Genomic DNA, 26,998 nt, shown 5'->3' with positions numbered 1-26,998 from the left:
GAAGTGATAATCCACAACATGGGAGAGAAGAGCAAATCCCACAACAACAACAACAAGAGAACCGAATCATTACTAGGCAAAAATCTAAGCAGAAGTAGATAAATGGTGGAGGGGAAGAAGTTGCTCTCCATCAATATAAACGGATTAAATTCATTATTAAAAAGAAAAAGGATATTCTCAAAACTTATTCAACATAATGCAGATATAATATGTCTTCAAGAGACACATATTTCGAAGAATGATGAAAGATATCTAATTTGTCCAAAATTAGGTAAACTTTTTACAGCACCGGCCGACCAACACAAGAAAAAAGGAATTGCAATTTATGTAAAACAAGATGTAAAGGCAGAACTAATCTGGTCGGATCCCGAAGGAAGAACTCTGGTTATACAAGTTTGGATAAACCACATCACATTTTTACTTGTAGCAATCTATGCCCCAAATGATGACCAGGGGAAATTTTTAAACACCTTCACCAAAAATAGTAGGCTTTGAAAAAGAAACATTTGCTTGATTGGCGATTTTAACTCCATTGCAGACTACCAGAAAGACCATAGTAATATGGGGAAAAACAAGAAGGGGAAAAAGGAACTCTCTGCAGCATGTAAGGAAATGTTGAGAGAGTTAAATTTAAAAGATCTATGGAGGGAACGGAATCTTGAAGGAAAACAATTTACATATTATTCTAACCCACATAAGACTTGGACCAGAATAGATATGGCTTGGATGGATTTGGACTTGGCTAATGAAATAAAAGAAATCAAAATTCTACCGAATGAATGGGCTGATCATAACCCAATACAGCTAATTTGGAGGGATAGGAGACGAATAAAAAAAAGATGGACACTAAATAACCAAATTGTAAACGAAGAAGAGTATATTAATAAACTGAAAGAGGAGCTAAATTATTTTCTAAAAGATAATAATAATGAAACAACTTCAAAACAGAACATTTGGGATACTATGAAAGCAATTATAAGAGGCACAACAATTTCTTATAATGCTATGAGAAACAAGAGAATTTATGCCCAACAAAACGCGTTACAACAACAAATCCAAGACTTAGAAACACAATTACAAAAACCCCTAAGACCCAAGGACTACAAAATCAGTTAATACTAGCCAAACATAAGCTGAATTTAATTGAACAAGATAAATTAGAAGTTAGCTTGAGAAGGTCCAAACAAAATTATTTTGAACACGCCAATAAACCAGGAAGATGGCTATCTTATAAACTTAAAAAGAAAAAGAAAAGAGATTGATACACCAATTAATAGATGAGAAAGGCATCCCACAACATGAGATTGAGAAGAAAAAGGATATTATATTAAACTATTTCCAAAGATTATATAAAAAGAAGAAATCAATGAGGATAAAATAAGAACTTATCTGGAGAATACGAATGATAAAACAATAGGGGAAGGAGACAAAGAATTACTAAATAAGGATATTACATGGTCTGAGTTAAAATCTGCAATGGAAAATCAATGTAATAATAAATCCCCTGGTCCAGATGGGATTCCAGTAGAATTATATAAAGCCACATTAGATTTAGTAGGGCCTCTGATGCTGGAAGTGTTTAATGAAGTACTTTCGGCTGCCAAAATGCCAGACTCATGGAGGGAGGCGTTGATTGCGTTAATTCCGAAGGAGGATGTGGATGCCAGATATATCAACAATTATAGACCAATCTCACTTTTAAATGCCGATTATAAATTATTTACCTCAATTATTGCGAATAGAGTAAAACAAGTTTTAAATTTATACATTCATGAAGACCAAAATGGTTTCCTTCCATTCCGCCAAATTAAAAACAATTTAAGAACCGTTATTGACGTCTTAGAATATTATGAAGCTCATCCAGAGAAACAATTTACACTCTTGTTTCTAGATGCGGAGAAAGCATTTGATAACTTACATTGGCACTTCTTAATACAAAAAATCTATAACATGAATCTGGGCACTAAATTCGAGAATATTATCCATGGTCCTTTTCAACTCTGTTAAACACACATGAATTTATGCTCTGGACTGTACACATGTAAACTCTGAAAAATACCTGGGTAAAAGAAAGGCAGTCAAATCACTCTAGGTGTAGGGACAGTGAAAAATATTAATATATGATAAATAATGGAACAATTTAAAATAATAGCACAGTTTTTTTCTCTCTCTCTCTCCCCCTTCCTACCTTTTTCTTTTTTTTTCTTTTTCTTTCTCACTTTCTCTTTCTTTCTTTCTTTCTTTCTATTTCTTTTTTCTTTTTCTCTTTATTTCTTTCTTTCCCTTCCTCTTTCTTTCTTTCATGCTTTTTTCTTGCCCTTCCTTCCTTCCCTCCCTCCCTCCCTCCCTCCCTCCCTCCATCTCTCTCTCTCTCTCTCTCTCTCACACACACACACACACACACACACACACACACACATACACAAACACACACACTAAGCTCTTTCTCGTGGCACACACACACCTAGTCTGGGACGAACTGATGCAGCAAGCTCTAGAGCAGCAAGCGGCAGGAGAATGAAGAAAAGTAGCAGCCCCAGAACATCCATCTGCCCTCCCTTTTGAAGCACCATGGTGGGGGCGGGGGGGTTGACGGCAGAGCAGCAGTGGAAAACAGCCCCAGGAGTTCCCACCCTCCTTTTCAGGGCACCTCCGCTGCCCCTCTCAGTCTCAGCCCCAGCACAACAGAGAAGCAAACAGCCATGGCATGCTCCGGCTGCCACCATCGCGACTCACCCGGGAACAGCGCCCCACCTTGGCCTCTTCCTGCCTGGCCACTGGCTTCTGGATGCGAGCAGAGGCTACTGCGTCCAGGGGAACAAGTGAGGGGAACCACAGTGCTGGGCTCCAGGGGCGGCGAGTGCCAAGGGCATAGCTGGATTTGGAATAAAAGGCTGTGCAGCTGTGGCGGAAAGAACCGGGGCAACACCCGGCAGCTTGGATGAGCAGGCGCAAGCGAGGCGGTGGCTGCTCTCACGTCAAGAAGCTCTGGTTCTTTCTGCTAGAGACACACAGCCTCTTCCAATTCTAGCTATGCCCTTGGCACTTGCCGCTGTGGGAGACCAGCACTGCTGTTCCCCTCACTCCAACCAGCAACCTCTACATGGCAAGAAGCAGGCGGCCAGGCAAGAGGAGACCCAGGATGGGCATAAAGTGGGGGATACCCAACAAGGCCCAGGGATGACTGGGCAAGGCCTGGGGAGGCCCGGAAATGGCTGGGTGCGGGCTGGGCAAGGCCCAGGGAAGGCTGGGCAAGGCCCAGGGAGGGTTGGAGACAGTGGGGGAGGGACTAGGATGACACGCAGGCTTACTTGTGAACAGGAAGATCAGGGATGCTCAGTTGGGAGGCAGGCAGCAATTGCTGGCCTGGCAGGCAAAAGCAGGCTGCAGGCATGTCTCGCATGCGCAAAATGTTGTGCATGTGCGATAGGGACTGACTGGGCAGGGAGCAGACGAGCAGGCGGAGATGGGCAGGGCCAGCGAGAGGCCCGATTAACTGGTTCTCCAAACTATGGAGAATCATAACAACCAGTTCTACTGAACTAGTCCGAACTGGTAGAATCCCACCCCTGTTTATATTCCAAATTTTATCTCAGAGCTTAATGTGATGTACAAGGAGATTGCCCTTCACTTTATCCCAAAAAAACTTTTTTGGATAGGTTAAGCTGAGAGACAATGACTGGTACGAAGTCACACAGTGATCTCCTTCATTATCATTCAGTGAAGATCTGAATTTAAATATTCTTAGCTCTGATTCAATATAATTCCAATAGTGTTACAGATACCGATCATATTACACCTGCTGCTATCCAAATCAATCTGAGCTGATAACAGGAGTCCTAATATAGAAAGCAGCTTATCAAAAGAGAGTATGCCAACAAGACCCCCAAACCTGCATCTAGTCCATGCTAGCAGAGGTTAAAGGTGATATGCCTTGATCTACGCTGAACAAACCCAGCTGGATTAGAACCATAGCTATATTACTGAGAATCCTTAGTATTCAAGATGCCATTGATGAGGTGCAGGCTCAAAACAAGCTATAGCTAAATGTATTATCTTATTAAAGCAAGGGTCTTCAAATTTGGCAAGTATAAGACTTGTTGTGGTTCTCCGGCAGCAGGTGTGAATGACAGAGGTCTCTGATAGCAAGGACTCAGACGAGGGGCCTGTGTATGATGCAGGGATGGGGCCAGGACCATCGGAGAGTGGGGTGCTGCCTTCGAAGCTTGTGGAATCTGGCAGCAGTGATGCAGAGGACCCTGGGGAGCCTGTACCCAGTGTGCGTGCACACAGGGCTGCTTGAAGGAAAGAGCAGCTGAAGCAGCAAGGGCAACTCGGGAGTAAGGCTGGAAGGTGACGGCCCCTCCCATAAGGGATAAAAACCAGCCCTCAGTGATGTGTTCTTTGCAGGAAGCAAAGAAGTTCTTTAGAGTCCTCTTGAAACTCTGCTTATCCAGTTTGTTTCTGAAACTTCTGTCGGTGGATATTTAACCAGTAATTAGTCTTCTGTTCTTGGCAGCCTTTTGCAACCTTGAAAGAGCTTGCTTTTGATATTGGACAACTAGGTTTAAATGTCTCTTGGCTGGGAATGCACTGAATTCCCAGAGCCGCATTAAAAAGGTTTGCTTTTATACACAGTTTGTGTTTGTTTAATTTGAACAAGGCTTGGGTCAGAACACTTGTGGATTTCAATACCTAACATGACTGGAGGAGGAATTCTGGGAGTTGAAGTCCACAAGTCTTAAAGCTGTCAAGTTTGAAGATTCTTGTATTAAAGCCTCTTTATTGTATTAAATTGTTAAAACACAAATACTCAATTTAGCAACAAAGCAACAGATAATGCTTCTCTGCAGAATGGGATGGGGATTCATTTTATTGTTTTGTGCCAAAATGTTTTGTGTTGTTCAAGAGATTCATGGTGGAAAACCTGAGTTCTAGACCAGCCTTAGGCATGGAAGCCAGCTGGCTGACTTGGGCTAGTCACTCACCCATAATCCCAGGAAGGAAGAAATGGCAAACAGCCCACAGGATGTACATCATGTACATTCCTGGAATCAAATCTGACTCAAAGGCAAAAAATAAAGAAAATTGTGTGAACATAAGTTAATTTTAAGGAACCCTATGTGATTTTTGGTATCTATGTCTGGATCTACAGATGTGATTCAGAAGGTTTCCAATTAAAGTCCTAACAGATCCTACTGAATAAATGAATGGTTTGTCTTAAAAGTGTTTCATTTCTTTTTCAGTCTTTCAGAAATAGATCTTTCTATCCCTTCTAACTTCAGTTTGCATGTTTTATAAATTCACTACTGGGATTTTTCTTATTAGATAGTTCTTATCTGGCCCACATACAGTGTTTAGTTTCTACATAAATTCATATCTGGGGAAATATTCTCCCTACAGTGTCTTTCCTGCCCCCCTTTTTATTATAATGTGGCTGCATGAATAGAGTTTGTGAAGCACACAGAATGATCTTAATTTGCCTCATACAAGATCTGTTCTTCAATTTATGCACAAACTATGTTAACTACAATAGGTTCAGAATTTACAGTATCCATGAGGTGTAAAGCAGTAATTCAATACACTGAGGTCAAGCAAGGTAAAACAGGGAGCTAACTAAAAACAACAGTCTGCATTCAAGCTTTTAGTGCTCAACACCCACAGCAGTCTATTCCAACCCACATCTTGTTCCATAAAGACAACATTGTTAAATCTTGAGAATCAATTATTACATGCTCAAATGAAAGATGTAAATATTTCTTTCTGTCCAAAGAAATGTAATTTTTCACCATCTCTTTTTAATACACTTGGCAATAAAATCTTTATTAGCTATACACTTTTTCTTTATCACCCTATTTTATTGTACAGTAATATAACCATAACTTTAAAAACTATGGTAGCCTCTGAATTAACAAAAAAGTTATTGTTTTAAAAACTAAGAAGCACCTAAGATTTAAAGAAAACTTACTCGCTTATTGGCAGACTATTGCTATAATTGTCAAAGCAAGTGCTTTGGATAAATCAGAATACTGCAGGCCTGGCATGCCTCACTTTTACAAAAAAAATCTTAACTCTAGGAACATTGTTTTTCTTACTCAAAGGCCATATAGTGTATTTTGGTGTGTTATAATGTTCTAAAAACCAACTTTTGTATGGCCTCTTAAGTACAGGTAGACTTCAATTTACAACTAGTTACATATAGAACCTATTCAAACTTACCACAGACCACCCGAAAGGTACTTAGGACCTGGTTCCAAAATTCCAATAGGTGCCCCACTGCAGTCATGTGACAGCATTTTGTACATTCAGAAACTGGCCTATAATTTTGGCCATTTGTAGCAACTTATGGTAATGTAACTATTCATTTAATAACCATTTATGACCAAAGGTCAAAAAATCAGGTCGGTCACATGAGGACCCACTTAATCACAATCAGAACTTACAATCATAATGGATAGACTCTAATAAAATGGTAAAATGAGACTCTCTATATACTGATTTCAGTTTTGCTCTGTCAAGTTTGGGAATAAATTTGAGTTAACAAATCATACTAAATTATTTCATTACTTCATACTATTAATTTGGTTCAAGAAATGGAGCTTCATAATAATAGGTCATAATACAATTGCTAAGAAAAGAGAATATGATGATGGGGAATAGTAGAAAGAGAGAAAAAGATCATGCCAAACTTAATAAGTGCTTGAGTTATCCAATGTACATACGACCACTACCATCCCCAAAATCTCAAAATTTCAGTCTTTAATTGACATAGGCAGGACCTCAATTTAAATTGCAATTTTACTTATAAAAATATTGTACAAGTTCAATGATTTACTGTTGTTTATAATTTCCAATTTTTCATCTTTGATGGTTCTTAATTCTTAAAAGGGGTTCGTAACCCTCCTTCAATTTTCCATTCATGGGTCACAGATGTTAATATAAAATTATGGTTTATTAATGAATAAATAACTGAGCTGTTTTTATCTTCAGGATAAGATGAAATTTGCATGCAAAAATAGTTTCAGTGAGTTTAGCACAAAAAAACATTTAAAAGTTGTTTTTTAAAAAAAAATAATTTAGACAGAATCATGACATTTACAGGCTCCGTAATTGGGAGTGAAACAGGCTAGCTTTTCTAAACCTTTCTCAACCTATTAGTTAATGGAAAATGTCCATGAAAACTATGGATTATGTAGAGATATATTGTTAGCAAAGAAATCTGGCAAATTACAAAAGGTTCCGGAGTTTGGGAAATAAATAACTTTACATTGTGATGTTTTAAAAACAACAGAGATACCCATAATCTTTCTTTTTGAACACAGCATGCAGCATTTGCAAGGCAAACTCTCAACAATCAAAGCAAAGTCTAATCAAAATAATTAAACAGCTTCTGATGAACAGTTCTCTTGATTTAGAAGGTTCTCACCTCTATTTCTCACCTCTTTTCTTTCCAACTTCTTTCCAACTTTAACTTTGCATAGTTAAAAACTGGTAGTTGTTATTACAGACAGAGCTTTTGATTTTCTACTGCAGTTTAAAGCATTTAATAGCTCACAAATGCCACCGAAATGGCACCATAGGGATCCTTGCTACACTAGGTGAAAAATATAATGGAAGCTACGTACAGTAATACAGTTTGGGATTCCGCTATATTTTGTGCCTATCCCAAGAGTTATTTTTTCACAAAAGTTAAATACAAGTTAATACATTATTAATCCAATGCAGTGGTTATTTCTCTTCTTATAAAATTCACTTGTATAACTTCACAATGTAACACTTACCTTAAAGTTTTACAGTTAGAATTTCTCCACTACTTTTAGAAGTGTCTTAATTAAAGAAACTAAAAACATAGTTTATATCCCACTTTTAAGTGCTACCTGTCTATAATGTTTATAATATATAAAGCAGATGGCAGAACTTTAAACTACCACTACCATGATCTTGGGGTGAGGGTGGGGGCTGTTGAAAAAGCACAAACCTCTTTCGTACTGGATAGGAGTCACAAGGAAATCCAAGGGTTGTGGCTGGACTGGAAAGTTAGGGAAATGTCCCAGAAAAAGGAGATGACAAGCTATTTTCCTATTGTTGGGCTTCAGGGTTTGGTGACCAGGACCTAAACCAGTGGTGGTATTCAGCCAGTTCGCACCAGATCAGGCGAACCGGTAGCAAGAATTTGACATGGGTCACTGAACCAGTAGTAAGTTCTGGCTGGCCACCCCCACCCCACCCAATCACCCTCCCGCTCGATGCTCGCTCACCCCACCCGCCTGCCTGACATTCGCCTAAGGTATTTCTTTCTTTTTTTCCCTCCCGATAATCAGCTGTAGATAAGATCAGCTGTGCCGGGATTCCCCTTGCTGAGGCCCAGGAAGGCAAAAAATGGAGGGAGAAGCTCAGGCCCCCCTCTATTTTAAGCCTTCCTGAGCCCCAGAGGAGCCTTAGGCGGGCAAAAACGTCCCCCAGAGGCTCTTCTGAGGCTAGGAAGCTCCCAAAACGGAGCTTAGAGGGGTGCTGTGGGCCCCTCCCATGCTCTGTTCCTTTTCTTCCTGAGCCCCAGAGGAGCCTTAGGGGAGCAAAAACGCCCCCCCCCCCCGAGGTTTTTCTGAGGCTAGGAAGCTCCCCAAAATGGGTGGGGGCTGCAAAAAAAGCCACGCCCATCCAGTCACATGAGCACGTCCACCAAGCCACGCCCACAGAACTGGTAGTAAAAGTTTTTGAATCCCACCACTGGTCGAAACAGCAGATTTTCTGTCTCGCCAACCACTATGGCTGGCATCTTCAGAGGCACGGTGGGCTGCTACACAGACCAAGGCTACTGAGCAGGGACTGGTTGGGCTCCTCTCTTTATAGCTGAATAGTCTGACTGCTGATTTGGTCTGCCCAAAAGATACCAACCATGATTGTATGAGTATAAACTTGACTTCCATATGAAGAAATCCTCATTTTTATCTGGATGTAATTTTAAATGAGTTACTCTGAACTGTATATTCTTCATGTTTCATCTAAGGCAGGGATGTCAAACTTGAAGCCCGGAGGCCAGATCCGGCCTATGGGGTACTTAGATTTGGCCCGCAGGGCCACCCTGAAAACAGCAAAGGACCGGCCCGCAGTGCTTCTGCCAGTAAAAACGGAGCTCGGGAGGGCCGCATGCAGAGGATTGCAGGAGGCCGTGGCAGCTGAAAATGGAGCTCGGGAGCCTGTTTTTGCTGGCAAAGTGCTCAGGCCTCCACAGGCGCCCCCAACATGAATGATGCTGAGCCGGCCACACATACCCTGGCCACACACACCCCACCTCCCCCGAGATCAAACACAACCCTGATGGCGCCCTCAATGAAATCGAGTTTCACACCCCTGATCTAAGGCATGCTCATTGAGTGAGACAAAAGTTTATTTGTAAATTTTAATAACATAGATCTGTATGATTTCTGTTGGGCTTGTTTTAGTTGGTTATTTAGTTGACAAGGGTTATATACAGTCTTCACTAACTGACCATTTAATTGTTCAGCCACCATTCAAAGTTATAGAGGTCCTGAAAAAATTACTGCCCATTTATGACCTTTCTAACATCCCTCAGACACAGGATTGAAGTTACAATCAGTACACATTGTCCTATGCCTGCCCTTCGTAAATTTTTACTTCCTGCCCCCCTTGCTGAGCAGATTAATTGGAGAAAAAGGGACTGTCTGCTGAAAAGGGATTTCAGCAAGGCATTCAGATAACAGATCATCACAGTTGGAAGGGACCTTGTAGGTCATCTAGTCCACCACCCCCACCCAAGCGGGAGACCCCACACCATTTCTGACAAATGGCAGTCCAATCTCTTCTTGAAAGTCATTCGACAAAGTAGACCACAACCTAGAGATTTAACCTGGAAATAAGGAGAAACTTTCTGACAGTGAGAACACTCAACCAATGGAACAGCTTGCCCTCGGAAGTTGTGGAAGCGCCATCACTTGAGACTTTCAAGAAGATATTGGACTGCCATTTGTCAGAAATGGTGTAGGATCTCCCGCTTGGGCGGAGGGTTGGACTAGATGACCTACAAGGTCCCTTCCAACTCTGATTATCTGTTATCTGTTTTTCTACTGCCGGGGTGACTGCAGTGCTCACAATGTGTAGAAGAGCTGTCTTGAAATCTCTCTCCAATCCCTCTCTGCTATGCAGGGAGATGGAGGAAAGTCAGGCAAAAGAGAGACTACCCACAGAAATTGCACTGTGGATTTACTCTTTATTGAATGTAATACTAAAAATACCAGTCATTTTTCCTGTGAGAAATAAAAGCCTTTCTTTTATTGCTATTTTATTTAGTAATAATGAATTATAATGCCATTATAGGCAAATTCATTAAGTTTCAAAATTATTTGAACATTCAAAATATTCATTTAAACATACACACACACACACACACATATATAAAGTTAATTTCATTTTAACTGTTTCTTTATTTTATCTTAATTCTTCTTTAAAGTTCATTATATTTATTTGCATATTTAAAAACTTAATTAGATGTTTAGAAGAAGAATATAACAATAGGTTACCTGGATATAATCTGAAAATCAGGAAAATTCATTGGTTGTGGGACAAAAATGTATCAGTTCATATAACGCAACAAAGCAAAAAGCATGCGTCTTCAGCAGAGAAAAACGTATTTCCACACTGAATCATGCCAAAACTGACAAGAATGTTGTTAAAAGTAGGCATCCAAATTATTCAGCTGAAGTAGCCAAACCTGTTCGGATCACTTAATTTGAGGAATCTGGATTCTTTACTTCAGTTGAGGCACAAAACATTTGGGGAACACTTCAGATTATAAAACAAACAATAAGGACCTTAATATATTTTGAGTTTTTCTTCTATTACTTTAGCCATATCCAAAGCCACAACAATATGGGTCAAAATATTGTTTACATCTCAGCTGAGCGACATAACTAAGACAAGTAATTGATACTGTAAATCTGTTACAGTAAAAGTTTCTTTGATTAATATGAATCCAGCAGATATAGAAAATATACACTGCTATATGTAGTTTTTATGTAATTCAAAACTACATAGCAGGGAATTTGGAATAGGCTGTTGGAATAAGCAGCTTAGTACATGAACTGTATTTATTGCTCTGCCCATAAAAATAACTCTTTTCTATTCTTCATCAATAAAGACAATATAAGATCCTGAAACTAGAAAAACTCTTCTGGGTTTGGAACAATGGCTCTGAAAAGACACTCAGCTAAGAATTTTAGCGAAGTTTTATATGAATCAACACACACACACACACATACACGCACACAAAAGGAATCAGAACCAGGGGTGGGATTTGCCAGTTCACCCACCCCTGGCTGACCTCGCCTACCCCTCCCCTCCCAGGAGTCCCCACGCAGCCCGTCTGAATCCAGATAAGTGCAGGGCCTTCACGGAGGCTTGAGGAGAGTGAAAAACGGGCCTCCCAGAGGCTCCAGAAGGCTGGAAATGGGCCCATTTTTGGCCTCCAGAATCCAGGGAGGCTGTTTTCGCCCTCCTGGAGGCTCGAGGAAAGCCTCTGGAGCCTGAGGAGGGCAAAAAAACAGGCCTCCTGGAAATTCCAGAATGCCGGAAACAGGCCTGTTTCCAACCTCCAGAGCCTGGGGGAGGCTGTTTTTGCCCTCCCGGAGGCTCAAGAAAAGCCTCTGGAACCCAGGGAGGGCAAAAATCCCGCCCCCGCCATGTTGCAGAAGGCTGACTAGGCCACACCCACCATGGCCATGCCCACCCAGCAACCAGGAAGAGTACCAGTTGCTGATATTTTTGAAGGCTACCCCTGAATAGAATAAATACCTTATCTATAAATAAAATCATTTAAGAAATAATGCCTTGCTCTCTTACGTTTTGATGACAAACGTACTTGCTTATATGACCATATGCTGTCATATTGTCTGATCAAACCATCACAGAAAAAAATCAACAACGCTATTAAAAGACAGATGAAAAGTGAACTACAATTTCTGAAGCTGTAGGCTGTCATATTAGTTTGACACAATAACCTTTGCTGCACATCAAGGCTTAAAACTTCAATGTTGGGTTTTCCGCCAAATCTGGAGATATATGAAATTTATAAAACAGGTGACCAAGGAAAACATAACAATGCTATTTTTAAAGAATATCGTTTTAAGATTCTGTGTAGCTGATGGCCAATTTGGGGAATGGAGACGATGCTATCTCGCAAACTACAAGAACATAAATATAACAGTTCTCAATGGCTGGTCTTGTTATGATGATGTGCAACACAGAAGTTTTTGTAATATGAAAATCATTCAAATAATAATAGCATTTGACAGATGCATTATGAACAAAATTTGTAAACATAATTAGGAATATTCAATATAATTAATGCTAAAAAAATAAAAAAATAGAGAAAGAGAAAGGAATTATGAACTGGAACATAAACAGTCCTTTCAGTCATTCACTTCTTAATAAGCCAGTTGTTACATTACTGAAAATATTTATGGTTTCCATAGAGCTCTAAAAAAAAAAACAAGTACAGAAGGATAAATATAATGATAACCTCAATGGACTGAAAGTTCTTAGTAGAGGCTGACTGTTTTTGTTTCGGTTGCTCAAGCAGCTTATAACACTCCTTTAGGAATCCTTAAGGAAGCCAGGAATTTTAAATATTTTTGCTAAATCCAGGTTTATAATTCCTGAGTAGAAAGCACACTAAACTATTTATTTTCTATTTAGCAAACAAAGTAACATCTAGGAAATATAAACGTGAAATATCCTCTTAAAATAATGCATCACTCAGTAATAAAACATGCTCTTGCATTTCTACTGATACCAAAATCTCTTTAAATCTACCTGCCAACCTATCTATTTAAAAAAAGACACACTAGCTAGGCTAGTAAAAATAGGAAATTTATAAAAATAGGAAACAATATGGAAAACAATTTGGTATTTATAAATGGCATATGAATGCAAAAACCATGTTATTTGCCAATATTATGGTAATGTATCAATATTTGGTGACTCAGTAATATATAGCAGAATCTGTATAGCAGATTTGGAATATCTGAGCAATTAAGAAAAATTCCTCATAAATTAAAACTGTATATATTTTTATTTTTCATCATATCAATCTTTATCTATCCCAAATCTTTATAGTATAATATTAGTTAATTAATGGATATGGAACAAATCATACTGACCCTTTTTTGTTGATTAACCATGTCCACTGGAAATTACTTTGCCAAATTAGTACTTATATCAAAAATACCCTACAACTTTATAACAGTCTAAAGTAATCTTTAGTAAATAACCATTTGATTCTATGGAGTATTACCAATTCTATAATATGGTTACAGTAATTAAATTACAATTTATAATACAATATTTTGAATAGTTTTAATATTTAAAATTTACTGAGGGGAAAAAACCCAACATGTTTGCAAACTAATAAGAATTGCATTATAAGCAAAAACTCAAATCTGAATTTATTATAACATTTAGATAAATGAGCAAATATAAAATCAAAGTTCCAAAAATGCAAAACATAAATATATAAAATAAAGAGCAGAAGTGAGAGTGGCTCACTGCATAAAATTAAACTTATTCGCCATCTTTAGTATTTCCTACTCTACAAATCCAACTGAAAGGGGAAATACCTTTCCTAAACAAAAAGTCAATTGTCAGGAATATGAGCATCCTGATTTTTCATATAACCCCTACTTCAAAAATAAGACCCATTTAATATAATCAGCCCTCAAGGGGGCAGGGGGGCAAGGCCAGCATAGGAGGCAGTGAGCGTGTGGGAGCTGACAGTGAAGAGGCTGGCGGGCTGTGGCTGCAAGTGAGTTAAAGTGCTGCAACTACTGGGCCAGCTCTCCAAGGAGTAAGAGGGAGAGGCACACAATCTGGCCCAACAGATCCACTCCACGGCTGATGCCCCAGTGCGGCCACAGGCAAGCAAAGACAGACAGTGAGATGGAGAAGATGGGTGACCGCACAGCCGGTGCAATCTGGGGCTGCACAGCCCACGCAGTGCAGGTGAGTCTGAGCACTATGACCACCAAGCCAGCCCTCCAAGCAGCAGGCAGAGGCAGAGGCATGGGGAGGAAGCACATGATCCAGCCCACCAGATGCACAGCACAGCTACCCACCCATTCCATTCTACCTTCTGTCTTTGCTTATCCGCAGCCGTAATGGGGCACATGGCCAAGCAGGGTGTCCAGCGGGCGTGGCATGGCTTGGTCGGTGTGGCTTGGTGGGCATGGCAGGGGAAGCATACTGTAAAATCTCCATTCCCACCCCACTCCAGTGGAAGGATACTGCAAAATCTCCATTTTCCTCCCCATTCCTGGGGGAAAGTTACTGCAAAATCCCATTCCCTCCCCACCCCACTAACCTGCTTTCCAGCTCCATTCTCCTGTGCAGGACAACAAAAGAAGACCCAGCCGATCAGCTGGGACTCAGGAGGCAGAGAATAGATGGGGGTGGGGCCAACCAGAGGTGTTATTTGCCGGTTCTCCGAACTACTCAAAATTTCCGCTACCAGTTCTCCAGAACTGGTCAGAACCTGCTGAATACCACCTCTGCCATATAGTACTATCCCCTCCCTCAATTTTGAAGTCATTCATAAAGGTTTTGAATTTGAGTGATATGCATATAAGTTGTTTAAACATACAAATAACTAGATTCCAATAGATTCCTGTATGAAGGAAAGGATGGTACCATTGTGCCATTTTCTTTACTGATGGCTACTTTTCAGTTTATGCAGCCTGGGGACATAAACAGAGTTACTGGAGAAGAAAAGTCCAATGTGTGTGTGTGTTAATCTCTTGTTCTTTCTAACTGGTGAAAGCAGATGAAGGTGGTTTAGAGATATTCATTAACCAAAACCATTAATGACTCAGCATACAAAATTGCATCAGAGTAGCAAAGTTGTGGCTTCTCTTGAAACATCTCTACTGTACTATGGAGATTTGACTGGCTGTCCCTTGATCTCTAGCTAGCATGCTGAATCTTAGGAAGTGTTTGCAAGCCTGCTTTTGATTATCCTAGAAGATTGTCTATGATGTAAACTAAATATGAAAAGCCATTTCCCTTTGAGATCTTTCTTAGCATGAAGAGCTTTCATTACTATTAACCACAGAATCCTTTCTTATCTTCTTGAATAGAGAAAAAATGATATATAATAATTTCTTATTTTTAAAAAGACTTTTAAAAACACTTTGAAAACACCGGTGATAATGCCTTCAGAGAGAAATCAGACCTATTTACTTTTATCATGTGGAAAAAGTTGAATTTTTGTTTGTTTGTTTTGTATTATAGCAGCACATACTCAAGCCTTTATACAGTATATATCCCCAATGCCTGGATATTTTAATTAATTTGCAGCTAGTTTCCAAAACGTTTGAAAAGCTATAAATAGATGGTAAACAATCAAAATGGGACACAGTGGCCTAGTGGTTAAGATGATGGGCTTGTCAAACAAAAGGTTGGCCATTCGAGACCCAATTACTGCATGACAGAGTGAACCCCTGTTCCTGCCCCAGCTCCTGCCAACTTAGCAAATGCAGGTAGATAAATAGGTACAATTTTGATGGGAAGATAACAATGTTCCATGCACTTCAACATATAGTGATGCCAGCCATGTGATCACAGAGACATCTTCAGACAATGCTGGCTCCCCTTGGCTAGGAATTGGAGTCAGATATCACTGGACAGGAGAAGTCTTTATCTTTTATCTTTTTTTAAACAATCAAAATATGTTTTATCAATATTTAATGTGCTTGGAAAGATGCAGAAAGCTCTTAAAGCATTATGTTATATTTTGCCCTAGCAAACCCCGAAGAATTTGTCCTTATTAAGACTTTGGGAGTGGCTGTAATGTAAATCTTTCACAGTCAGAAGATTTCCTCTTGGGCACGGAGAGGTTTCTGATATAGAAAGAAAATCCTGCAGGCACTCCTTCTTCACTTTCCCATGTTTCACTGTGAAGGACTGATTTGTTTTTATTTAAAGCTATGTATGATGCAATAGCTAAGAATAATTATAAATGTTTTCATCACCTAGACAAAAAATATCTCAATATACACAGTACAGTATATTGCGATCTATACATGCAGAGAGCAATATAAGTCTAGATGTACAAAAGTTAGGATTCACTGGCCTCGGGGGAGAGTGTGTAAGATGTTTAATTTATATTGACAGAGAAACAGGTGAATGTATACTCTGCAGTGGAAAATAGGCATGAAATACCTGTATAGTATCATAACCTACCCAGTCTGACTGTCAATGAATTGACGACTTCTTCCTTGTTAACTTTCAGGAGAGAACTGAATGCAATCCCCTTGGATCATAACTTTGGAGCTGGTGGGTGGGAGTGGAACCCTGTTGCTATGTTTAATCAATTCTGTTCACTTTTCTGCAACAGATCTTGTAGTAATGGACATCCTCATGACACCCATGTAACACTTCCAATTCAAGAACTGTACTGGCTACCAGACAGTTTCCAAGTTGAGTTCAAAATGTTTTGAAAGTGCATTGAAGCCTGAGGTGGTTCAGGATCTGTGGGATAGACATCTCTGAGTCCCTTTTGTCTGTCCACTAAAATTGAATGTGCATATTCATCTCACTTCTTTTAGAGATTGCCATCTACACAGGGATTGTGGAAAAACAGCTTCTTCAGAACCAAGACATCTGAATGGCCTCTTTTCTCCTGGTTTTTAGAAAATCCAGATTTTTTTTTCAGGACTTGGCAGAATTTTATAACTATTTCCCCTGGTGTTTTTCACATTAGCTCTGTTGTATATATCCAGTTTTTACATCTTATTTCTTCTATGGATTTGTTGGATGATTATTTTATTATTTATTTAGGTACCTTGGGCCATGTTGACTCCTGGTGATTACCTGAACAAATCCCTGCAGTTTTCTTGGCCTGCTTTCAGAAGTGGCTTGCCATTGCCTCCTTTCTAGGGCTGAGAGGAAGTGACTAGTCCATAATCTGTTGACTTTGTGCCTCAGTCTGGACTACAACTCCCAGACTCCCAGTTGTTAGCCTGATGCTTTAACCACTTTAACGGTTCTTTGGAATCTACTTTAACAGTTCTGTTATTATCTACTAATAATAATTTGAATTATGAATATGGGAATTATATATCATTTAGCACCATTTTGATTGGAATTACTTATGTCTTCAAAAATAAACATAAAATTTAGTGTTATTCTTTTATCTTGTAAAACAAAGAAAAGAAACAAAACAAAACAGCCATACATCATAGCAATATTGGCAATTCCTGGGTTGCATCAACAGCCAAGTGATTATTTTAATAAAATATAAAACTAAAGTAGTCCCAACTTCCAGAAATTCAGTCTGCATGTCTAAATATTTAGACAAAGACATAAACATAGTGTAACTGTATGACTGTAAATTACTGTTACTTCCTGTGAATGTTTTTGGAAATGAAAAAGATAATTAAGTTGTATGCTGAGTTCTAACACTATGTTAAGTCATTATTAAAATATAATTTGTCCAGATGACTAATTTAAAAATTCACCATTTCCAATAAATCATAAACTTGAATCAGAATTTATGGTGTAAAAAAAGTATATACTATGACTCAGTATGACATTACAATGAAAATTAATTTTTGGTGTGTTTCACATTTTTTCATGTCACTAAGCTTACAATTCTGGGTATGCTATAGCAAAATGAGAAAAATATATTTTAAAAATCCAATAAAACACATAACAAATCATTAAATGATTAATAATTAATAAATGGTGACTAATAAATAATAAGCCCTCATAGCCTCATTATGGGCCAAAATCAGCTTAAATTAAACAATCTTCAGGGCATTTCTAAATGTTGAAAATGGTTAGGGTTAGGCCCGAGCAACCTTATTATACGTCCAGGGGCAGTACAAGTAGTCCTCAAGTTATGATGACTGCTTAGTGACCATGCAAACCCCATCCAAAGATACTTATTACCCAGTTCCAAAGTTCTGACTGCTCCACCCCCTGCAGTCACATGACTGCATTTTGGGCACTCATTTACAGCCATTTGCAGCATTCCACAGTCATGTGACCACAATTTATGATGTTTTTGCTAAAAACTGATATTTGTTTTTGTTTTTTAGCAAAAATGCCCCATAGGGGACATTTCATTATACCTCCTGCAGAGGAGAGGTCTTCTTTTAATTACCATTTTAATTAGTTGGAGCAAAACCATGTTTAGGAAATTGTTTCTTCATAGATCCTTGTCATATACATTTTACAGGGCCTCATAATAAGAAGCACTTTCCATTGAGCCTTGAAACTTATCGGCAGCTAGTACAATGGCTTTATAATGTGTGCACTTCTGCTGTCATGGGTTTCTCCAGTAAAGAGGCTAACCATTTCATTTTACACCAAGTGTAGCTCCAAAGTTGTCTTCAAAGGCAGTTCCATGAAGAATGCATTGCAGTAGTCCAGTCACATGGTGATCAGTGCAAGAGTCATTGTTTTGAAGCTTCCTAGTCCAGGTAGAGCTGTAACTGGTACATTAGATGCAGCTAGGCAAAAGCCCACCTGGCTGTGACTAACATTCTTGGGTGCTTATTAATGTACAATCTTAGCAAGATTAACCTGATCTTACTTCTCATCTAACGTCTTTCAGACTCCAGACATCAATTCTAGTTTTCCACAGCATCTCCAGCTTAGGCCAAGGTATCGATGTAAAGTTGAGTGTCATCACTCAACATATTGATGAGACATATTCCAAATAGATACATGATGTTTCACAGTAGTTTCACAGAGCTGATGAATGGCATGGGAGGAAAGACCAAGCTCTGCCACATCCCACTTTGTGGCAACCAAGTGTTTGAGTACTCATCACCCAAAACTACAGGTGTACTTCCTCTCCTATCTGAAACTACTCACTCAGGCAGGAGAGGAACCACCATAAAACTGCCTCCCTTCCAATTCTTGAAGGCAGTTGATAGTAACAATGGCACTAACAGTCTAATAGGACCAGGAGAGTCACATTCATTCATTCCAGGTCCCAATGACAGTTATCAGCATGCCTAAACCCTGCCTGAAAGAATCAAGACAATCTATTTCTTCTGGGATTCTCTGTAGCTGATTTCCCATCACCTTCTCAACAATCTTCCCCAAAACAAAGGGTTGGATAAATACAGCTGGATTGAGTGATGGCTTCTTCAAGAGAGTATTAAGCACTACCTCTTGAAGAGCATATCACATCCATCAGTAAAGTACACCAAAGTACAATTAGGTTTGCCTAGTTACCAACTGCAGCCGGAGACCTCAGATGGCTGACAATTCAGCCATCAAGATTAAGGGTAGAAGCAACTGGTTTAGAGCAAGAAATGTGCTCTATCATCCCCATTCTGTTTAACAGCCTATTCAGTAACTTTCACCATATTTTTTCTCACCCAACAGAATCCCAATATGAGATCCCACTGTAACAATCTTAGCATCCGACATTGACTTTTCATCCCCCACTCCCTTTATGGCTCTGACATGGTTCACATGGTTGCTCTGCATCAGGGACTTCTGCAGGTCAAGCCTAGTTCTCATACCCAGCTCACTGCAATCCAAAAAAAGTCAGAAACACAATCTTCCAATCAAATAAAGCTCTTCGTATTACAAATCCCTCCCTTGAAATGTGTAAATACTCATTAACTTTTCAACCCCACCACAATCTTACGATTCTGTGTATTTTACCAGTCAAGACTGAGTACAAATCTTACTTGCTGCCTCTTCTCTCATTTATAATTCTTTCGATATACTTTGTCCATCCTAAAGACCCCTTCAGTTCCTCCAATCTCTCCACATCCAATACACTTTCTACAATTTTATCTAAAACTGTCTCCACTTTCCTTCTCTTACATCCCTGTAGCTTCTCACTATTGTTTCAGGCAAATGTTGGCTAAACTTCCCTTAAAACAAATCATACTGGCTAAAATCTCTAACCTATACCTTATAAAAGGGCAAGAAAAAAAAACTATTGTTTAAACTCTATACACAATGTGAAAGAAAAGTAAACATGAAAAAGGATGACATTTATATAAAATTTGACAAATTTATGTATATATCCTTGTATACATTTAAATATAGAGATGTATACCTCAGACTGGTCTTCCTCAATTAATAAAAGTTTGCAACTTTAATACATGTCTAAACAGATTCTTCAACTCATAACATTTTCTAAACCAGTTAAATGTTATAGAATTTTTCTGTATTATCTCCTTAAGTATGAAATATAACATTCTAGTTTGAGACAAAGGGACAGTGAAGGCCCAGAATCAATACTCAAAATAACTATACATGTAACCTTAATACAAAAACAGCTGCAAAAGGTGAACCTACAAAACTTGCTAAATGGAAAGACCTGCCAAATTATGAATAGCAGCAAGACAAAGCAACAAATACAGCTTCTGAAGTCAAATATGCCAATCATTTTCAACCCCCAAGTTTCCAATTATGCTGTATTCTGAACCAGCAAGCTAATTTATGAATAGCAGCAAGCCATCATGACAAATACATTTCAAATCCTGTTTTAAACCCACATAATACAATTTCTAAAATCAATGCCAATCACCTCCAAGCCCTATTGTTTTTCAATTGAAACAGCCTTCATAGGCATCAGTTTATTCATAAAGTAGCCCAGTGTAGTTCATGGGAATTCAATAATTTTAAAACAATATCATGTACTGAATAGATGCAAAAATAATCCTGCATATATATCTGTCAAGATGAATGCAAGCTTTTGCAAAATGACCTTCCATCTAAAAAAAAATCATGTGAAGAATACTTCTTTTATGATAGAATGACATGACAGAGACAATGTGTTACTCACTCAACCTTTTTAGACTAGTACCATATAGAAACCAAGCCTTGTCTCCATCACTAGGAAAAACAAAGTTTTATTTGCAGCGCCACAAAGAAGCTGGTTGGAGTGCCACAAGGAAATCACAAAGCAAAACAGTTTCAGAGATTCAACTCTATGTATCAGCAGAATAGGTAAAGGAAGCAGCAATATTTCTGCTTTATTCAGAACAGTGAAATGACTGAACAGATATAAATATCAAGACAACATGCCTTGCAAATTGTTATTCTCCAAGAAAACAACTGCTTCCCTTTCTGCAATAGAGAAGCTACAAAATTGTTAAATCTCTTTGTTTTTTTCCTAAACAAGCCACTGCTTGAATTTCATTATGTTTTCCCTCAATGTTATTGTTCTGCTGTCACTGAGTTTTGTAATCCCCTCTCCTATCTTCAGCAAGCATCTTGCAGTATATCAGAATGGCTTTTTATTATTTAATAGCTTCTACCTTTAATTGCTCTAAACCTCTTAAAAAGGGACAATCCACATGTTGGAAGACCCTGCCTTCTGCCAAGGTCCCTGTAACATTTCATTCAACTCAAACACACAGGCAACAGGTTCTATTACTAAATTATTTGGCCAAGCATAGCTGACATTTAGTCCACAAGTCACTTCAACAGCCGGAAACCTCCAAGCAATATAAACAACCACAAAGGTGAAACCTGTTGGGTGTATGGGGAGAACACAAAAGAAGTTTCAAATGAAAGAACAGGCACAACACCTGAGGTGCTAAGATGAAAAAAAAAAAAACCAGAACAAAAGGTATCCCAAAACAGCGCCAGAATCCACGCTCTCTTATACATTAACAAAAGCAAGATTTCTTTCACTTCGGTCACACAGGGCCCTTCCACGCCTCCTCCCCACCCGTGACGTGGAGACAATTGAACGAAAGTCAGATGTCTGGAAACCGAACAAACGGTGGCAACAAATCGTCCTTTTTTAAAAAAAAAAATCCTACGACTTTCGGCTTGAGTCGCGGGTGAAAACGAAATGCCTCGAAAGTGAGAAATACTCACTCAATGAAATAGCTGGCTCCCTCTTCCGAGAATCCCTCCTCCCAGCCACGGGGCAGATCTAGAAGAAAAAGAAAGGAGAAATTGGCGGGGAGAGGGGGGGGGGCGAAGAAAGCCGGGAAAGAAAGTGGCCAAGAGGAGGGAAGTGAGATGTTTGTGCCCTGGAGACAAGCGAGCATAATTCCCAGCCACACAAAGGTCGTTATCCTCCCCCTCACGCCTTCCCCGGAGAGAGGGAGAGAGAAAGGCAAACACAAACACCCAGCGTGGGGCGCGCCAGGGTGGGAAAACGCGCGTGTGGGGGGGAGTCCCCCACCCTTCCAACCCTCCCCCCTTACACCGAAGCGTCTCCCCGCCGGCTTTTTCTCCGGGAGGAGCCCCGGCTTAGGGCACCCACCTGAGCGGATCATGTGGCCTGAGTTGACGGGCTCCCCAGTGCGAGGATGCAGCCAAGTAGTTGCGCGGGTCAGGTCGCTAAAGAGGGAGAAGCGGCAAACATGCACCTGTTAATCCAGCCCGTGGAAACAGAAGTCGGCGGGGAAGGAAAGGGAAGCGGGGAGGGGGCAGAGAAAGGGAAAAGGGACGCGCTGAAGCGGCAACCCCGCCCCCACACCTACCCCGCCGCCTGCCTGCCTAGTTTTTTTCTTTTCTTTTCTTTTCTTTTCCCGCCCGGTGTCTTACTCGATGAAGAAGACCCGGCCGTCCCTGCAGACGCCATAGGACCAGTGCTCAGGTAGAGTGTCCCGCCCCACCGCCTTGGCCGCCGCCATGTTCGCCGCGCGCCCTGCCCGCCGGAGAGCGGGGCGGGGGGGGGGAAACGGACGGCTGCGGGAGGAACGGGAGGGCAGGCCAGGCCAGGCGGGCTACCCGGTGCCCCTTTGCCGCTCAGCAGCGCCACCGGGCAGCGGTTAGCAGGAGGCGCAAGCACACACACACGCCCCGAAATCCGCGCGCGACGTGTCTGGCCGCCCGCCGCCCTTGGGGCGTGTGGGGGGAAGAGGGGAGGACAGTCAGCTTTTCCCGGACGGACGGTTCATTGCCCGCGTTGCAAGCCAGGCAGGCAGGCAGGCTCAGGGCGTTCGGTCGCCCGTGGCGATCCGGGCAACAGGTTCTACCGCCCCTCCCCCCCCTTTGTTGTGTTCTTTCATCTTCAAAGTTTTGAGGCTCCCGTGTGAAGTCCGGGCTCGGTATAACTGAGCGGCGGGAAAGCTTCCCCTCTGAACACCGGAGAACTTTTCTAAGAAACCAAACGCTTAAAGCCCCGAGGTTTCATGGTTGTCGTCCCTTTCGGCGTAATAAACTTTAAAAAAGTCTGCCTTTAAACTTCTACCTACAGGACAACAACGCGAAGTTGGGTGCGAAAGTATGCTGGGTCGAAATTCCACACAGGTCGCATAATTTAAAGAAAGGAAGGATTCATACTCGGCGTGCTTCGAATGACAAAGCCACCCCCGGGGCGCTCTCGGTTTTCTGAACCTTAACTTACACGGGGTTTAGATTTTATGTCATGCAAAGCCAGAAAATTGGCTAAATTAGATAATCTAACAGGTTTTGAGAGAAGAAAGCCTATATTCCTTTTCCTGAGTCGCTTCTTCCTCCACTGTAGAACACTAAGCACAAACGTCAGCTTATTTCATCAAAATATGACAATGTCTTACAGAAAGATTACTTTCAGTTTTAACTAAAGTTCACCTGATCTTTCCAAGAGGGAATTACGGCCCTGAATTTTATACTGTAATCTGCTGAGCATGCAAAATTTAAAAATTTGAAGTTCACGCTCAGAATAATGTACGCTTCATTGCCTGTAGTATGGACCAAGTGATAAAAGTTACGAAGTAGGTTTTTTTTGGCCCTTCAAATATTTCAGGGAGACTTCTGTTCCAACCTGTCAAGCATGAATTCCTAACATATAGACAAGATGATACCAACTTGTTTGCTTAATATAAGTTGACCCAGATCTACACAAGCTCCTCTCTGGACAGTGACTTATTCTTGCTCACTATAAATTATTTTTCTTTTGCTGCTTCTGTTCTTGCTGAAAATGTCATATATAAACATATAAGGGGAAAACCCCAAAATTAGATTTGGAGAAATGGGGAGTGAATGTAACTTTGTTTCATTCTTTCTTAAAATAAAGGAAAGTTGAATTATCATTTTGCCTGCAGACTTGGAGTACTGTATTACAAATTACCAGAAACAGGAGACAAACAATACATTTTATCAGATATAATTTTGATGTATATCATAGCATTTAAGAACGCTTAGCATATAGTCATTAGTAATTAAGCATGTCTAGTTGGTAACTTTTGTTGAAATTTTCTATTGCTTTAGAATATGACTCAAGACAACCCTTCACTTCCTGTGTTATCTTTGTTACAAAAAGCCCATTTAACATTTAAATTGCTTAATGTTGAAAAAGAAAAGAAAAATGCATACTGTTGATTGATAAAATCAGAGTAGAAGCAATATGCAACATTGCATAGATTTCTTATGATCGGAATTCAGTAGTTTTTGCAACAAATATACTTATTTAGAAGATAAGCTCTTTATCTACCATGTATAGGATCATTTATTTATTTATTTTATATCCCACCTTTATTTTTTAATAAATATCTCAAGAAAGAAAACACGCCTTATATTCCTTCCTATTACTTTTTCCACAACCTTATTATTGTTGCATCTGAGAGAGAATGACTGGCCCAAAGTCACACTACCGACTTTCATACCTAAGGCAGAATTAGAATTCACGGGCTCCCAGTTTCTAACCTGGTGGCTAGGTTAAATTAATTGGCTCTCTATATTTTTGTGGATATAATTCTACCATTATAGATAACCTTTCAAATATTGAAGTATTGTATAAAGATATCATGCCTTTTCTATTCAAATGGGCACATTTTAAAATTGTTTTTCCATTTTGAATAAGGGTAGCTTCAATTTACTTCCTGGAATCTGGTCACTTCTCAGAATACACAATACTTTGTGTATCCATACTCATTTATTTATATTGTGTATATGGATACACAATACTTTGTGTATCCATACTCAATTATTTATTTATTCATCAAATTTATATGCTGCTCGTATCCCATTTGATCTCAATTGTGTCTTCAAAACTTTGTTTTTACCATTCCTCTTTTAAATCTCTTTTACTTTCCCCACCCTTATGCATGGTTTTCCTTTGCCTATTTCTTTCAATTATGAGCCACAGTTTAAAGGGACCAGATGAAGTTGTTATTGGTAAGATATTTAAATAGAAATAGAAAATTATAATTCTATGTATGTACTATGTATGTACTATGTACTACTACATATGTACTATGTAATACTATAATACTATGTAAGGTTTGCAGCCCTGTAATTTCAAGCACTCTCATTCCAGGTATTAAGGAATAAGCCCTGTTAAACTTTAAACAAAGTTTGTACTTTACACAAATGAATAAAGTCAATGGATGGGAAGAAATACAGAAAATTAGCTATTTTAAAACAAAGTAATGGTAACACAGAGGGGGAGGAAACAGGTAATGACTGGACAAAAAGACATGAAACAGCAAAGTCATATTTTTATATCACGACATTAAAATGGGATATAGTGCTCTAAATGTGTCTGTAAATGACAGTTCAAAAAATAAATCTTTCTGAAGCTTGAATGCTTGTGGAAATTTGATTCAATTGCATGATACGGTAAGTTTTTTCATATAATACTGGCCCTATCCAATCAAAATACATATTAACAAGTATATCCAAGAGCCAGCAGTGGTTAAGGCACTGGGGATGCTAGCCCCGCCTTTGGCACAAAGCTATCTGGGTGGCCTTTGGCAAGTCATTCTCTCTCTGTTGTAGGAAGAAGGCAGTGGCAAGCTGCTTACAAAAATCTTGCCAAGAAAGCTAGAATATAGAGACTAGCCCAAGTAGTCACCAAGAGTCAAAACTGACTCAAGAGCAAAAAAAAGTATATATAAATAACTGATGGCTAAAGGTGTGTAAAGGAATTCCCTTGCAGAATACCGAGTAATTGGGAAAAAAAGTAAAAAATGTCCAAATATTTTTTGAAATGATATTCTAAATCACAGATACATTTTAAATTATGATAAAGAATCAAAGGGGAAGATTCTGGTGATGACTTGTGCAATTTGGCTTCAGCTTAAAAATAAAGATGTGACAAAAGTTAGAGAAAAATAAAAATAAGATTTCTTGTTTTCACACGAGAATGGAAAATATTGGTATACAAGCTGGATATTAAACAGGAGCACAAGCCCTTGGAAAAAATAAATGAGAATTTCAGCAGATGGAGGATTTTTAAAAGACACAGAAATTCTGGGAGAATCAAAAAGGGAGAACATGGCTAGAATACTCTAGAATACTGAATTCCTTTCCAAAACCAGAGGAAAATCTGCACCGGTAATTTGCAGCAGTTTTTTTTTTAATTAAAAGCTATATCTTAATTAGACAGAGTACTAATTATTTTTCCATGGGTATTTAGTATTAAGTTAATTTTATAATAGCAGTATTTATACTTTCTAGAGATCCCATATCTGATGAATTAAAAAATAAATATGTGCTCAGGTTGTGCTCAATGACTGGTGACCACACCCAAGAGAAGTGGTTTCTCAATGCCTCCCTTCTAGCAGTCTTTAGAAAAAACTTCCTTGCTTGTTTCACATCCCTATAATTTCAAGCACTCTCAGTCCAGGTATTAAAGAGGGCCAGCCCTGTTTCGACTTCTCAGATTTCCAAGATCAGCTAGGTGCTGCCAGCTGCTGAAACCTGCCTGAGAAATAGGGCAAGTTTATATACTTGCAAATCAGTTTGTGTTTTATGACCAGTCAACTACCTCATTGTTTCTTCAACTTTTCAAGTTCATAGATTAACAAACTCTATTAATTTTATAAGGAACAGCTGTGACTGCACCTTTAAAAAAAACATGGGGGTGGGAATGTTGAAGATATAGTTTAATATTACTTCCACTAATATTACTTCCTCTTCGAGCAGGAGTTGTGAGTCCAGGAAAACCCCTAGGTTATGCACAGGGTGTTTGGGATAGTGCCACCCCATCCAATACCAACTGAGCCAATGCACCCCAAACCCAGAGCCACTCGGTCTTTCAACCCATTGCTCCCCATGCAGACCCTAA

General features: G+C 39.5%; 1 protein-coding gene and 1 long non-coding RNA gene across 14 annotated transcripts in view; one reads left to right on the top strand and one right to left on the bottom strand.

Moving 5' to 3' along the window:
• Positions 1-22,660, bottom strand: part of PLEKHA7 (pleckstrin homology domain containing A7) — a 134,414-nt gene extending 111,754 nt beyond the window's left edge. For 6 of the 13 annotated variants that reach the window (XM_087921037.1, XM_026706500.2, XM_026706504.2 and 3 more), the window contains exons 1-3: positions 22,549-22,660; positions 22,265-22,341; positions 21,871-21,928 (exon numbers count right to left, since the gene is read on the bottom strand). In XM_087921037.1, coding sequence (XP_087777163.1) covers positions 21,871-21,928; positions 22,265-22,341; positions 22,549-22,637 — 224 coding nt within the window. In that variant the 5' untranslated portion in view covers positions 22,638-22,660. Of the gene's footprint in view, positions 1-21,870; positions 21,929-22,264; positions 22,342-22,484 lie in introns of all 13 variants that reach the window. The other 7 variants (XM_087921029.1, XM_087921032.1, XM_087921033.1 and 4 more) reach the window with 3 other exon arrangements.
• On the top strand, positions 22,513-25,514 carry LOC148128115 (uncharacterized). The gene is made up of 2 exons (XR_015740893.1): positions 22,513-22,600; positions 23,204-25,514. It is a non-coding gene; the product is annotated as an uncharacterized LOC148128115 (long non-coding RNA).
• The last annotated feature ends 1,484 nt before the right edge of the window (positions 25,515-26,998 follow it).

The sequence above is a fragment of the Pseudonaja textilis genome, chromosome 1, assembly GCF_049901715.1.
Source record: "Pseudonaja textilis isolate UNSWEBS1 chromosome 1, rPseTex1.2, whole genome shotgun sequence".
Lineage (NCBI taxonomy): Eukaryota > Metazoa > Chordata > Lepidosauria > Squamata > Elapidae > Pseudonaja > Pseudonaja textilis.
This window is presented reverse-complemented; position numbering and strand designations above follow the sequence as displayed.